Source organism: Varanus komodoensis, unplaced genomic scaffold, assembly GCF_004798865.1.
Source record: "Varanus komodoensis strain SLA01 unplaced genomic scaffold, ASM479886v1 scaffold49, whole genome shotgun sequence".
Lineage (NCBI taxonomy): Eukaryota > Metazoa > Chordata > Lepidosauria > Squamata > Varanidae > Varanus > Varanus komodoensis.
The window spans coordinates 3,235,443-3,252,434 of NW_025336072.1; the positions used below are offsets into that span (position 1 = coordinate 3,235,443).

At 40.6% G+C, this 16,992-nt stretch overlaps 1 protein-coding gene across 3 annotated transcripts in view; it reads right to left on the minus strand.

Annotated features, from left to right (window-relative positions):
- Positions 1-16,992, minus strand: part of ADAM12 (ADAM metallopeptidase domain 12) — a 342,499-nt gene that overhangs the window by 117,729 nt on the left and 207,778 nt on the right. For all 3 annotated transcript variants that reach the window (XM_044445563.1, XM_044445564.1, XM_044445565.1), the window contains exon 11: positions 354-531. In XM_044445563.1, coding sequence (XP_044301498.1) covers positions 354-531 — 178 coding nt within the window. The remainder of the gene's footprint in view (positions 1-353; positions 532-16,992) is intronic.

Consider the following 16,992-nt stretch of genomic DNA (forward strand, 5'->3'; position numbering starts at 1 on the left):
GGCTGTGGCACCAATGTTAAGGAATTCTCTCCCTAACAGCATCACAACAGCAGCTTGTAGACTTTTAGAAAATGCCAGATGACTTGTTTATATTTAGACAAGCATGAAAGAAATGCTGAGATCAAGGAATAGTAGAACGTTGGTTAAAATATAGTCAGATGTTCCAAACAGAACTTTCAGTCTCCTTTTCAAGCAAGGGTGGGTATCTGGTTACTCTTCCAGATGCTTTGGCTTACAGCTTCCATCATCTCTCAACATGGGCTGTGCTGCAAGGGCTCCTGGGGCTGTAGCCAAAACACCCAGATAACCACTGTTTGCCCACTGCTGTTGTGAAGCAGTGATGATAGGCCTACCTCAGGTTCACCGCAATCACACTCCTCTCCTTCTTCTACATAGCCATTCCCACACTTTGGCCCACCAAATGATTCCTTTACTTCTGGGAGGTTGAATAGACACATCCCCACTCCTTTTTCCAAGCTGTATTCCAAGTCTTTCTTGCTGCAACTGCTGAACATCATGGGAAATGGATAGCTGAGGGAGAGAGGCAGGAGAAAGATAACTATTGAAACAGAATTTTAATCGACATGTAATATTCCATAATATGCCACTTCTAACAGAATTCTTCAGCATCACGTTCATTGAACTAAGAAATGGAACAAAGGACCAAGTTTTATTGTACCAGAGATAAATACAGGCATTCTTATGGCAGTTATGTTATAGTAGCAAATGCATAACATTTTTCAGACACTCTGTGTGGTCTGGTAGTACCACTGTGTTTGGGCCTATATAGCTGCTCCATACTCTGAACTTTAAAAGAATTTTTTACCCTAACAATACCAGAATACCAGCCTGCAGACTTTTAGAAAATGCAAGATTTCCCCCCAGCTAGGTTCAGCAACATAGATGGGTCCTTAGAAGTTCAGAGTAAAATCCAGAGCAGATACACAGCCCTGCTGACATTGGAAACACTAACCTCCACTGAGCTTTTTATAAGCATTCAGTTCTCAGATAAGACTTATAAGCATTCAGTTAGGATCAGTCTTGAAGATGTTACATGTTGAAGTAGCTGTACAAACCCAGGAAACTGGAGGAGAAGATGAATACTTTAATGATCTTAATGATGTAGTGTAACAGAATAATGTTACATGATGTCACAAGTTGTGCCACTGTAGGCTTTATGGCAGGTAGACTTTGAACTGCTACTTAGAACTTCACCAAACCAGAGAAGGCTTCTTCTTCTCAGGAAGCCTGAGTAAAATACATTAGCAGTTTTCATCAAACTTTGGAAGAAATATGCCTTGGAGTAGAAAGGGTAGATTTTAACTCACTGTACCTTTGGTCATATTTATTGGGCCCGTTTGAAATTTGACATAATTGTGTTTCTTTTCAAGTACATCTTGATATCAAATTTAAAATTATCAAGTTACCAGCTCAACAGGTGTAAATGTAAAAGCAGTATGTTTGAGACTTATGATTGAGGAAAATTTGTTGTTCTTACTGTTGCTACATGGCTCTGTTGTGAAAAATAGGTTAAACAAAGCTAATCCCAGAGCTTTGATAAAATGTAATGGATGTTTAACCCTTGGTACCATACTCTAAGACCTGAAAAGTTCAGGGTAGATTTTATAGCATGTGTAGTTTGGGGTTAGTGGGATACTAGGAGAGAGAAAGAATGAGTGGGGAGTTAAGAGGTAGGGGGCCTCAGTACCCCAACAGTATGGGAAAGATAATCCCAAATGCCTAGGCTAGTTGTGCTACTGATCGTTACTCGTGCTGAGATTTGGAAAGCTACCCCCAGTATATTTGTATCAGGCTTCTCTGATGTCAATATGCCTTGCAATTCTTTCTCTTTGTCTCTGCAAGTGTTCTTGCCATGGATGTTTGCCATGTTGTTAATTGTGAGATCAAAAACTCTGAAGTCCATTAAGTTCTATGCCAGCTGTATCTGGAAGGTAGCAAGGACATTACACAATGGACATTAGACAGGATGCCAGAATGCACACTATAACTCTGCTGGGACATTTCTTGTGATTGCATTAGGACTGGATCACAACCATCTGGCAAATGAAAGGCAAACTGTTTATTTCCCCAGACTCTGGAACCTGTTCACTTCCTTTCCCTGTTCAGGCAGCAGTTCTACACGATGGGTGTATATGCAGTCAGCCAGCTAGATAATGGCAGTGCTTTGTTCCTAAATATCTTCCATCAATCATATATTATTAAGAAGAGCATGCCATCTTAAACAGACAAATCAGATAGTAGGAAGAGGTCTCATGCTGCTAAATCAGAAAATCTAATGGATCAGTAGTTGTTTCTTATAATGCAGAATGAACAGAATGCAGTGTTCAGAACTGATGAGTAGGTAAAATTAAAATTTATAGTTCTAAGTGGCAATACAAATTAAGGCATTATAAAGCAAAGGAAGCATATAAGTTGGACTTCATGAATGCTACTTAACAGTACAATTCAATACAATCCTATTTCTAATCACCTGTCACAGATTACATTTACTGAAGAGTGTCTTCCATATGCCTGCTTTGTTTTAGAAGAACAGAGTTTTCTTGGATCATTGACAGAAAGAAGGTTCTTTTACAAAAGTAGTCACTGATATCATGACTGGTTTGGAAGCAAACCTTTAAGAACTTTCATATATAAGCATAATAGCAGCATTATTAATTAATTATTAATTAATTAATAGATCAAACTAAATTCTGTACTGATGGTGTATCTTGTGGCTAGGCATTATTGATTTATTTATTCCATGTATATACAGACATGACTCATGAGAATTTTTCCTTTTTAGAAACACAGAAACAAAGCAAGTCAGAAGGGGCCTACTGGGCCATCTAGCCTGACCCCTGACTCCAGCTGGCTCTGCTCATGTAATACCCAACATGTAGTTGTCCAATCTTTGCTTGAACAGCCTCACTGATGACCCCCCCCCCACCTCCCATGGAAGCCCATTCCATATCCTAGAGATCCTAACTGTCAGAAAATACTTCCTGACATCCTGCCTGAAACCTGGATGCTTGAGTTCTGCCCCGTTGTACTACATTCTTTCCTGCACTGCAGGTGAGAACAGGCCATGACCCTATACTGTGTGACACCCCTTCACTTCCCTGTACATTGTTACAAGATCCACTCTGAATCTCCTCTTCTTCAGGCCTAAAAGTCCCAGTTCCCTCAATATGTCTCATATGTCATCCCCCATGAATCCAGCTATCATCCTTGTGACCCTGCGCAGAACTGATTCTAACCCAACTATGTCTCTCTTACAATGTGCAGTCCAGAATTGGACACTGTACTCCAGTTGTGGGCACATCAGAGTCTTATAGAGAAGTACTAACTCCTCTCTCAGTCTCAAAGCCATTCCTTCTGGCTAAACATCCAAGGGTGGCATTCACCTTAAGCACCACATTATACTTGTGGCACTTGTTTAACCTGCTATTGACAAGTACCCCAAAATCCCCTTCACAAGTGCTGCTCTCCAGCCACTTCTCCCCCATCCTGTACATATAGCACCTATTCCTAAGTCCTAAGAGGAAGACCACGCACTTTTCCTCATTGAATGTCATTCTGTTGTCCCCTGCCCACTTCTAGAGTCTGTCCAGATCCTTTTGGACAGACTGTGAATTTGGTCTGCAACTGCAGGGTGGTTTACAAAATACCTTAATGCAATATACAGGATACCATAAAATACAATGTAAAGCAAGGTACAAGAGTTCAAAACAAGACAAAATCAGAATAGCTGCATGAGGCAATAAACATATAAATTACAGAATTTATAAATTTTTTCAAGCAATCTGCAATACAAAGAATTAAAGTTAGACAATTCATTATCATCATACAACTACAAACCACCCAACAGGCAAAGGTCACTTTCTCAGGCCCAACCAGGCATCAAAAAGGCATCAATGGGCAGAGCCCTTTGGCTACAGACCTTTGACTGCTGCCTGGGGCCACCACCCAGAGCAGAAGGTCTCTGGGGAAATAGGTCCGTGTGATGGAAGGGGCCATTTTGGAGTAGCCACCCTCAATTGGCCATAACTGGCATGCTGCTGCTCAGTTAATCTTCCCTTGCTCTCTGCTGCTCTTCCCTCACTCCCCCACCAGGTCAGTCCCTGCCAACCACTGACCTGGGGCTGCATCTCAATGGTCTATGTGGTGAGGGTCTCTCTGGCCAGGCAGACAGGCAGATCTCACCTGGAATACACTGCTCAATTTCAGGAACCCAGCTTTAAAAAGGATGCTGATAATCTGGAGTGGGTTCAGAGGAGGGCAACAAAATGAATCAGGGCCTGGAAAATAAGTCTTACGATGAGAGGCTGAAAGACCTGGACCTGTTTGGCCTTGAGAAAAGAAGACTATGAGGTGACATCATAGCACTCTACGAGGACCTCAAAGGTTGTCACAAAGAAGGAAAAGATCTATTCTCACTCATCCCAGATTGTAGAACATGGAACAATGAACTTAAACTACAGTACTCCGGGTGCAGGCTAAACACAAGGATGAGTTTCCTGACTGTGAGAGCCGTACAACAGTGGAACCAGCTGCCAAGAATGCTCTTCCACGCTACAGGCATTCAAGAAGAAAATAGACAGTTATCTGAGTGGGATGGTATAATTGGCATCCTGCATCAGTAGGGATTGGACTCAATGGCCTTCTCAGCCCCTTCCGACCCTACTATTCTATGCTTCTACAATTCTGATATGAACTGGTCCAAAATTGATGGATGAGTTTCACTTGTTGAGGCCTGATAATGTGGACAAGGTACTTGGACAAGTACGTCCTACCACCTGCTTACTGGACCCTTGCCCATCTTGGTTACTTAAGAAAGCCAAGGACGGGATAGGGACCTGGATCCTGGAGGTTGTCAACGCCTCTCTAAGGGACGGCCGGGTACCTGCCCCTTTAAAGGAGGCGGTAGTCCGGCCAGTCCTAAAGAAGGCTTCCCTGGATCCAGAGATGGCCACCAATTATAGGCCTGTGGCCAACATCCCGTTCCTGGGCAAGGTGTTAGAGTGGGTGGTGGTGGGACAACTCCAAGCACTCTTGGATGAAACTGATTAGCTGGACCCATTTCAGTCCAGCTTCAGACCCAGGTATGGTACTGAATCTGCCTTGGTTGCCCTGTATGATGACCTGTGCAGGGAGAGAGACAGGGGGAGTGCATCCCTGTTGGTTCTCCTGGACTTCTCAGCGGCTTTCGATACCATCGACCATGGTATCCTTCTGGATAGGCTAGCGGGATTGGGGGTCGGAGGCACTGCTTTGCAGTGGTTCCACTCCTATCTCAATGGCCGATTCCAGAAGGTGGTGCTGGGGGACTATGGCTCTGTGCCATGGCAGTTATGCCATGGAGTTCCGCAAGGGTCCATTTTGTCCCCCTTGCTATTTAACATCTACATGAAACCACTGGGAGAGGTCATTAGAAGGTGTGGGCTGCGGAATCATCAGTACGCTGATGATACCCAGTTCTACCTCTCATTTTCAACTAATCCAGGTGAGGCAGTGGCTGTACTGAACTGGTGCCTGGCCGAGGTAATGGGCTGGATGAGGGCCAATAAACTGAAGCTCAATTCAGACAAGACAGAGGTCCTGTTAGTAGGTGGGTTGGGCTTTGGGATGGGGGACCTGGACCTTGTCCTGAATGGGGTTGCACTCCCTCTTAGGGACAGGGTTCGCAGCTTGGGAGTGCTCCTCAACCCAGAGCTGTCATTAGAAGCTCAGGTGACGGCAGTGGCGAGGAGCGCTTTCCTCCAGCTTCGGCTGATCCATCAGCTGTGTCCCTACCTGGAGAACAATTGCCTGGCAACAGTGATACATGCATTGGTAACTTCCCGATTAGACTTCTGTAATGTGCTCTACGTGGGGCTGCCCTTAAAGACAGTCCGGATACTTCAACTGGTGCAAAATAGAGCTGCCAGGTTGCTGACAGGGACTGGGTGTTGTTCTCACATAACCCCAGTCCTCCATCAGCTTCACTGGCTTCCCATTGAAGTCCGGGCCCCATTCAAGGTGTTGGTTATCATCTATAAAGCCCTTAATGGCTTGGGACCTGGCTATCTAAAGGAGCGCTTGCGTCCATATATGCCCTCCCAACCCCTGAGATCGGCGGCAGAGGCCCTTCTCTGGGAGCCCTCCGTGAAAGATATTAGGAGGGTGAGTATCCAGAGGAGGGCCTTCTCTGCAGTGGGACCCTACCTATGGAATGCGCTCCCCAGAGAGGTCCGCCTGGCACCGTCATTGTTTTTTGGCGCCAGGCCAAAACCGTTTATTTGGACGATATTTTAACTGTTAATTGTTGTTTTTATTTATTTATTATATACCTGCTGAGATGTATCCAGATTTTTAAACTTTATTCAATATTTATTTGCTTTGTAAGTTGCCCCGAAGCTTGTTGCAAAGGGGGCAGCATTAAAATGCTTTAAATAAATAAATAAATAAATAAATAAATAAATAAACTTGAACATAGATTAGAATCATTTTGAGGTCTTGCTGTATGTCTCAAGAACAGAGGATAGGTTGGTGGGAACATGGATATGGCCTTTTCTTTGACAACACCTCACCTGTGTATTTCCCTCCCAGATGAAGAACTGGGCCCGTCCTTGATTAGTTTTAAGTGGCAAGTAATGTCATTTGTATTCCTTTCATTTAGTAATGGTTTTAACTGAGACTTCCACTTCATTTTAATATAATGCTTTTTATTCTGGTTTACTGTTAAAATTTTGTTTGAATGTTCTATTTTGCATACCGTCTTGAAGGCCCTTGAGGGTTTCCACATGAAGCTCTATCATGTAGTTGTTCTGCCCCATTCTTGGAATGTTATGAGACATCCAGACAGCATCATCTTGCCCCTCTCATGCTTTTCCACTGTTTGTTCCGGCTTTTTTCTTCCCACAAAGATCATTTAAGGAGGAAAAGATGGGAGAGATGCATGATGTTTTTTGACTGGTAGAACTAGGACCCTTCCATCTGGAAGCCATCTTCCAGAGCCAAATAAATATTTAGAAATATTTTAATTAATAAATAAATATGGACAAAATATGGATAACCAGGTGTGGAACAGATACATCTCTATCTGCTTTTTGACTCCTAATCCGCTAAGTAATCCACACCTTCCTGCAGTAAACAGACAGTCATCAGGTTCAAGTTTTCTGACACAAAAGTAACAATGAGTCAACCAGGTGGATTGATTTAAATTAAAGGAATTTAAACCACTGAATTAAAGCACCAAGGAAAAAAGACAGCTTTTAAATTATTACTGTGCCCTCTAAAATCCTCTCCAAAAAGCTTGTGTGTGTGTGTATGCGCATGTATTTGCACATGGTGGGATGGCAGATGTACTGCTGAAAGGAGTGGATTGTTTTGTATGGGGCAGGATAGGAAGGGTAGAACTGCTGTATTTGAGCAGCAGAACCAAATGTGAGTGGAGCTCCACTTGTGCAGCTACTGGATCCCTGCAGATAGTAGGGATAGATATGACAATACCATTTCAAGAGCTTTCCAGTATACGCTTTAATACATTTAATACAAGCAAATTTAGATGTCCTTTAAAATGTTATTTTTACAACTGAAACTTAGTTTAGCTAGTTTTTTAAGCCAATATAATCAATTATGTTATCTAACCTATACTTTACAATTTTAGTAAAATACTATTTTAGGGTGATAAAGGAAACTTTTACAAATGTAAAGTCCCCCCCCCCCCGGTCCCAGTATATGAATGCTAACCTGAAGGGCATGTGAACCCAAATAACCAAATAATGAAAATGATCAATATTTATAGTCAGTAAATGCTCCACAGTACATGTTAAATGTTTATGACTACCTGTTTCTCTCCTTGTGATTGCAGATCAGCTCATGCTTATAAGAATTGCATGTACCCATCAGTGGGACACCAGCTCCTTTAGTATCTCCTGGTGGCCACAGCATACTAGTAACTAATGTCATTCTCCCCAGTTCCAAAGGAACTTCAAGCTGTTTCCTATTTTGAAAGCCATTCAACTCCTGGCTTTTCCTGTTCTTGACATCAATTTCCTCAGTTAATATCAATGCCACATTTGGTATTTAACAAAGAAAGAACAAAGCCCCTACAAAGATGCTATCTTGAAACAAATAGCCCCAAGATAAACAGGAGATGAGCATGAAAAATTTGAAAGAAAAAGATTATGAATGATTTTTTTTTCTATAGAAGAGGTAGAGGTAGCCCTGTTTTAGCAAAAGCATCTGAAGTATACTAAAATTTCAGAAACACTTTGATGAAATCAGATAATATTGTTTGTTTTTTTAAAGATACATTAGGACTTTTCCTTCTTCCCTTCCCTTCCCTTCGCAACAATATGGACTGGAAAGGCAGAAATAAAGAAAAACTTTACACCTAACACTACATAGGATGATGATGATGATGATGATGATGATGATGATGATGATGATGATAGAGTTTGCATTACCTTTGTTAGGTCCAAGAAAGGAAAATGTACCTGCTACTGAACACAGCAAATCCAAACTATTGTGCATCCTCAAGAGAACCCTATATTCAGCATCCAGGCAAGAATGGGAAAAAATAGGCAGCTATCAGAATGACACAGACATCAGGCAGAAGTCAAAAGTAGGCTTGGATGCTGAGCCCAGATTGAGGAACTACCTGAGGGATGTAAGATAAGGCACATGGATGGGGGACCTTGGCCAATGTCTTGTATAGTATATTTCCTGTGTTTATGGTTGAGTGCTATAGCATGGAACTAGATGCATTATAAAGTGCCTTCTCAGCATCAAATGTTTGATTACCTTCATTGCATTCTCAAATCAATGAACAATATGTACTTTATACATTCTTGATTCTTAAGATGAAATCATGATCTTGTGTGGTAGGCATCTGACTGACTGCAGCAGATAAGGCAAAGAAGTCAGATGGGGAAAATAAAATGATTTTGCTTTCACACAACAGAACAGAAGAAGATAAATAAATCAAGAACAAGATACATCTGTCATATCTACCAATATTGTTATTCCTGACCTACAGTTTCCTAAACTGGAAATCTGTAAGGCTGTGCTGTACTGAGTACAAGGTCATTATGCAAGGCCAAGAATACAAAATCAAATTTCATCTAGTAAAGATTCAAGCTAATTGGAGGGGGGCAGGGAGAAGAAAGGGGAAAGGGGAAATATTGGATAATTATACAGCCAAATATGGAAACTGAGACTGTTATTGTTACTGGCCACTTAGAAACTGGTAGTCAGCCTTGAAAAGGCCAGCCAGAGGCAAATGTTGCAAAGTAATGCTACTGCCCTTGCAGATTTAGTCTCATTAAAACAAGTAAAAATGAATTTTAAAATGTGGCTTCTAACTATAACTTCTTCAAATTGTGTATCAATTCACTCATCACTAGTGGGTCAATATATTTATAAACAGCCTCAGTAAAATGGATCAGGTGAGCAAGTATAGGCTAGACATGCCCATGGTGGGCATGTCATGAGCAGAGCCAGTTGGAGTTGGGGATCAGGCTAGATGGCCCGGGAGGTCCCTTCTGACTCGCTCTGTTTCTATGTTTTTATGATCTATGGATGCTTTGAGACATCAAATCTACTTCAGATAGTCTTTTTAAAAATATGAAGTCCATTTTGCAGGAAAAAAAATTCTCTCCTCCTCAAAATAGTATGAACAGGAGATTTGAGTTCAAACTTTTGTTCAGTCATGAAGCTGACTAAATGATTTCACAGGGCTGTTGCAACGCATATAAACTCCGTATATGCAACTCTGAGCTCCTCAGAGGAAGAAAGAGAAAAACATTACCTGACTTTTAAATTTAGGATATGGTTGAATATGGCTAGGGGTATTGTGTCATGTGGCCTCTGATGAACGCAGTAAACTAGAGAGAGAAATGAAATGAGACAGGCCTAGGATATTCTATCTGGAGAGCTGGGTTTTGCAATGAACATTGAGGCATTCTAGAGGAAAAGCTACCCTACTTTTCCTAGCATGTATAGGAAGTTAACTATTCTTATGTCAGTGGGACTTCTCATCCATTGAAATCTTTCCTTTGAAACTTCTAAGAACTCTATAGTGCTAAACTCCAAAACAGGTTCAGCACCATGGATAGTTACTATAAAGCTGGGAATAAACTGCTAAGATGGGATTCACCAGCCTCTTCTGTTGATACATTGCTATTATTCTGCTCTGGAGCTACAGCATGGCACTGCAAGCACAGGAAATGGCCATCTGGATATATTATGAAAGCACCCTCCTGAATAATATAGGAAAACCTGAAACTAATGGATGATATACACTAATCTGAAGAGATGTGCCACTAGTTGTACCAGCTGTGAAGTGAATGCAGGGAGCAACCCAGGACTCCACAACTGAGAGAGCATGTTTACTTGTATCCCCATGCTTCAGAGGAATATTTTATGTTCAAAGAGAAGCAATGAAAATGCAGAGAATTGTGAAGAAGTGTTTATCTCAGTCATGTGCCCCCAAAGCAACAAGAATAGCTCACTATTCAGTTCACTTTCCCTCTTCTTGCCTGTAATATATGAACTGGCCATGAGAGCTCAAATAATCAAATGCTTTAATCAAATAAAGCGGATATTAGCCTAACCTCCTTCACAGATAAAATTTAGGAGGAGTAAATCAGGTCTGTTGTCCTGATCTTTTTAGGGGAAGGGTGGAATATTGATAATACAATATGGTATAATGCTGAGTAGCAAGCTCTCTCAGTCCTTTTGGATAATAATGGAGCCAAAGACCATGCAGCTATCAACCTCCTCTCTTTTTGTCCCTTGGCTTCCTCAGGCCTCTTTTCTTCTCAGTTAAGTACACGGATCTCTACTTGCATTTCCCATCCTCTAGCCACCAACTCCATTTGTTATGCAGTGGGATGGGGAAAACTCACTTTCCCTATTGGTGGATCTCTTGTTTACAAGGGATCACCTTGGCCCCAAAATTGTTGATAACCTGCCTTGAGTCAGGAAGAACCTCATGATGCACTGTAGTCTCTTGCACTGCTTTAGGAATCTCTGATCCCTATAGGCAAGGACTCCTTTCAGTTCAGCTCTAGAAAAGAATAATAAAACACTTGGTGTTTTCTTTTGCAGAGTCCAAAAAGACATAACTCAATAAAAGCATAGTAAAAATTCTGAGGAGGAGACAGTTTTGTAACCTGGTGGTCCTTTGAGTGGGGAAGAATGTGTTAAATTAGAATTTACTTTTGAAACAAAGTTTGAATAGCCAAATATAAAAAGGAGTTTATGGGGAGCGCAACAATCACACACAGAGATTTATCAATAAAACTGAAAGGCAATCTAATTTAGCTAGTTACCTACTTAAGAGTTCCAGAGCAAAGTTAATGCTGAGAAAGCATTGTAGCCTCCAGTTAGCTAATATATAAAATGTTCTCCTGGAAAAGAGCAAACATCATTCAGGCATTCAGAATTGTGTGGAACTGACTCACAAGGAAAGTGCTTTAAACTTGTTCCCTTCTTGTGCATTTCCATCACCCTATATTCTTGTAGAGGAAATGGTCTGAAGAGGAGGACCTCGAGTATTCAGGTACTCCATACAATTAAGAACCCTTGAAAATTGGGAGGAACAAGACAGATACAGGAAGAGGACAGTTGCCCTACATAAGTTGAGAAATGGAAATGAACATAGAGGGAGCAGGGCAAGAGTGATCCTTTTTGTTATGTATTGATTCTGCACAGATCCTAAACACCTAAATAAGAGTTACTTTTATGGAAATTTGAATTCAGTAAAAGATAATTCCTTAGTGGAGATTACCATGCCCAACCATGTAGTCCCCTCCATTTCTGACATCAGTTGACTAGCCAGCAAATCAGAAAACTAATTAGTGGTTAGTTCTACTTTCCTAATGATCCTAAGAAAAATAAACCACCAGTCTGAACCAGCTGGGCTATTTTTTTTTTAAGGGAATTTGAGTTTTAGGGTGTGTATTGCAAAAGAAAGGGATGGGATAAACCTGTTCAAGTGCCCCAAGTTGCCAACATACCCGATGCTCCAGGGGGCACTACTGAACTACATGAGACTGTAGAGTCTTGCCATCCTTACATATTTATTCTTCAGGCTTCCTTTTGAGTACCATTTTTTAAACCGCAAAATGACTCCACATAGATTCTTATTTTCTGCTTCATTTATTCTTATAAAACTTCTCAAACCCCTGGCCTGGAAACACTGATAATCTACTTCATGGATGATGGAATAACTGCCTTGGACCTCACAGGGTTCTGCATGACTTGTGTCTATGTTCATGCTATGCAAGAGAAATTAATCTCTTTTTCTGGCATTCACAGGCCCATCATTTTGAGTAAAAGACATAACCAGATTAAAATCCCATTCCTTCGTAAATTACAATATACTGAAATTACAACGTGAGTGCTTAAAAATAGCTAACCAATATTTCAAGCTGTGACTTATTCTGCTCAAAACAAAGAAGCAGCATTTGTAACTGAAATGACTTTTTTTGTTCCAGTTTGAAATTTAGATATTATTTTAAAACCTATTAAGGATTTATTTGTAACTTTAGAAAATAGTTTTTCAGCAAGATTTTAAAAATGCTTAAAGACTAGCACAGGGCTTATATAGAATAGATTGTTCGCAAGGACTAAATCTATGGCAATTCTGTTTGCTTCTTCGCAAACAGGGTATAGCTCTAACCAAACCTCCTTTTTCCTTCACAGAAAAATAAACAGCTGTCTTATTTCTCAGATGTATATCCTGCTTTTTTTCTCATAACAAATTCAATGTGGCTTTTATCTCCTCCTCTCACTATCAATCTTATTCCCACAGCAACCCTGTGAAGTAGGTTGAGTTGAGAGTCTGTGACTAGCTCCAGGTTACCCATGGTTTCATGGCTGAGTGAAGGACTAGAACCCAGATTGCCTGAGTCCCAGTTCTGCACTGTTAACCACTACACCACACTGCCTTACAGTTAGTCAAACCTCTGGCCCATTCAGCTCAACAGACTGGAAACAGCTTTCTATCGTTTTATACAAGTCTTATACAGCCCTAACAAGGAATGCTAGGAATTGAACCTGTGGTCTATCCTTACCCCATGAAAAATCATTTTCACTTTCAGAAAGGGTAACTAAGAAAAGAGAAAGGAGGGTGGAGAGATGATTCATGTAGCATGCAATCCTACGCATATTTAAACAGAGTAGAAGCACGACCTTCTGTGACATGCTGAAAGTTGCAGAACTTGTTTCCTATCTAAACTTGTTTAGAATTTCAGCTAAATAATTCTGCCTGCTGTTTCCAAGCTCCCCCATCACAGGATTTCAATGCATGAAAACATGTTGGGAATCAGATTTTCCTTCACCATTATCCAGATTATGATCTTTGACACAAGTTCCATTAAAGTTTATGAGCTTCATGGTCTGTGCCATAATTGTAATATTTGAATAATCACATTCAGTTGAGGATCTGTTTATAAAATGCAGAATTATTAACACATGAAGTTTGCTTCAAAAATGAATGATGAAGGACAGCTTTGACCTTATTTGCCCAGCTTATTTATACTTTGTTGTTTTAATCCATAGAGCATAAATAAAGTAGAACACAGAACTGGGCCATGCAGTTATTTGTGACATCAAAGCTATCCCTTCTATAGTTCTTGGCCAATGGTTTGAAAATGAAACAGGATTCCTTCTACAGCCTTTGGCATGCTCATTATAGTCCCATTCCTAACAAGCCCCAAAAAGAACTGCAAATATGCCAATTTCCAATTAGTTTAATAGTAATAATTTGTCATCTCACTATGAAGTTTTTGGGATCATGGGAGAGGTTTCACTATCACAGTTTAAACCAGTTCTCACAGAAGCTGCATTAGGAGGATATGAATCCATATCAATTTGGAAGTACTACCATGGTAAGATGAATCTTACCAATATGATTTCGCTCATGTCCTCAAAAAGGATTTGCTTCTGCCTGCACTGCTAAGGCTCGTCCTTTCCTGATATAACTCAAGCTGTGAACTTAAGTGTGAGAAATATTCAGAAGAACAGATTTACAACACCGAGTGTAAGATTCCCATCAGAAAGCCTTGACAGGACTGACGGTTGGATGGTTTTGAAGAGTACTTTCAAGAGGAAGTAACAACTCTTAACAGCTTTGTGCAGGACACACTGTCATGGCTTAGTATTTCCACGGTCACAAAACTGCCAACATTATTAGGAGTTTCTTTTATTTTGGCAAACGTACTGTTGGAAAAGTTCTTCCTTGTTGAGAGGTCTGTTGTGAACTTCATGCCTGTTCCAGAGGTGAAGCAATACCAAACCAATTTATCAACCTTGACAGTATTGTAGCTGTATTCAGGAGTTATCTGCCATGCAAAGCTCTGTGGGAATTGTACTCAACTGCTTTTCCTGTTGGAAACCAGGTAATCAAGGAGAATAGCTATAATCAGTCTGCATTTGCCTCTGGCTCATCTTCTGTTCCTGTTTCCATTTAGATTGCTACCTCGTTAATAACAATTAGCTGGACACACTGCCTACTTCCTACTCATTTCTCCTCTCTTCTGCTCACTTGGTTATAGGAATGACGTCTGGCAGGAATTAAAAAGAGTCTAGGGGAAACGACCATGCTACACAGCCTACAGATGGCTTTTCTTTAGCGTTAAAATTATGTTAAGACTTAACTAGTATTTAAAGTGTTATCTGCATAGCCTCCACCCGCTGCTTCCCACTGAGATGGCAATGTTCTTTCATACTATAAAGATGCCAGAAGTAAAATGTCAGATTACTTTGATAAAGAAAGAATGTGGGATGATACAGCAGAAGCTGAAATGGCTGTGACTGAACATCAATCCCCAAAACGTTTGCAGCCTGAGGCAAACAGCAAACCCAGTCCCCACTAGCCACCCAGGTCAAAGGGTGCTTCCAGATGGCCAGCTGCTAGCACTACCCATCAAAAGGCACTGTGCTGCCACTCCAACCTTTTGTATCCTTGAAGGATTTTGTTGTGGCAGGAAACAAGATGGAAGAAATTGTGGCAAACAAGGGAGCATTTCAAATGCAAGAGAACTTTATCTGGGCCACCTGTGAAATTCCCTGTTGGAGGCAGGGTAATTGCACAGTAAAAAGCTCCATCTGGAAACACCCAAGCTCCATTTATTTTTAAATAAATACCCAAGGATGGCACCTGAGATAGAAACTGTACCTTCTCTGGAGTGAAAATGGAAGAAAAGCATGTACAATAGAAATTTGGAATTTCACACCATTCCAAATCTGCTGCCAACAGATTAATTTTAAATATCCTGCCCTATCTGAGGCACTCATATACACAACAAAAGTTTGCATATATATATATCTGTATCCCTTAAACCAGGATGGGCAGAATGTAGATCTCCAGATGTTTTGAACTTCAGCCCTCAGAAGCCTCATTCAGCACAGTCAGTAGTACTATGAGCTGAAGTCTAAAATGTCTAGAAATCCACTTTCTGTCCATCCCTGTCTTAATAAAATCAGAAAGATACCACAAAACTGAGTTCCAAAAAGTGAAGAGGATGAGAGGGAAACTGAAATAAAGATTAAATTTTAAAATATTGTACTGAATAATTACTGCATATTCTGACTGGCAATAATTCTACTCTATCCTTCTTCAACCTGGCACCTTTCAGTTATATTCAACTACAGCTTCCTTCAGCACTGCCTGGCAGAACTGATGCTGATAACTGGTTATGCTTCTCAAAATAACTCACAAGATTCGGGGGGTTTTGCACACGCATGCACACACACATCTATATAGTAAGCATGCACTAAGCTTTGAAATGTGGAAAGATACATATTTTGTGGGTTATTTGTTTTATTCCTTGTTTCTGTCTTATATTAAAAAGAAGTTAAATGCACCACAAATTATGAAAAAAACCAATTCCACAGACAGCTGTGAACAAAAGGTGTAGCCTTAGACTTTCATTAATTCCAGTGATACAGACATAAGCAGCCAGCATACCTTCTTTTACAATCTAAAGAAATGCAACATATGCCTATTGTTGGGAAAATTTGGATAAATCCTGTCTGAAAAGCATTACTTCTGTGTGCTTTTTGCACTGTGGGATCAAATCCTGTCTTCCTTCTCAAAACCAAGCTGTCACTGTTTAAAATGGCATTCCCCCACTCCTTTCTCTCACCTTTAGCTGTGGGCTACAGTAGACAGGTCATTTAGTCCAAATATACATTGTAAATAGTCATTGTTGGAATTCAGTTTACAAGGAAGTATCTTTTGATAGCCCAGAGGCTCCATGTGCCCTGGTCACTCAGAATGTCTAGAGAATAGATAAGAGTCTTGAGTTCATGCATAGTTTCAGTAGCTTGAATTTACATGTCTAAGCAGACCTGGAGATGGGTTCAAGCTACTGAACTAAAGTGTCAATACAGGCAATTAGAAATATTGTAATCTCATTGTTACTGTGTGATTGACTGACATTTCTTTATCTGTTCTGTATGTGATGATCTCAGAATCTTATTGTAATCTCTGCATTCTGTCATCAATTGCCCTGTACCTGTGTACCTAGAAATGCCCTGTAATGGTATTGAAGCTTTGCAGCAGAGTTCACTCTGCCTGCCTGGTAATGCATTATCATGAGTATGGACCCGCAGGGAACCTGGGTAATACAATAAAGCCTAGATGGTCTGGACGCTTGATCTTTCCCACGAACTGAAGTTTTATTCCTTCTTCTCAAATTGAGATTCCGGGATTCTGACACTATCCATGAGTTATTTTATGTACAGCAGTTAGGAAACATGGAAATAAAGGACACAGATTTGCATAACATTTACATATGTGTATACATACAGATAGAAATTTAGAGTTAGTAAGCCTCATAGTATCTTGAAATACCATACATGGAGAGAGCTGACTAGGTGACCTTTGTGTTTATATAGCTTATTGTCCACATTCTCACTGGGAATGGGCTCCCTCAAGGTTTCTGGTCTTGATTGTTTGAGAAGTAGGACACCTGCCCAGCCCAGTTCTGATAAATG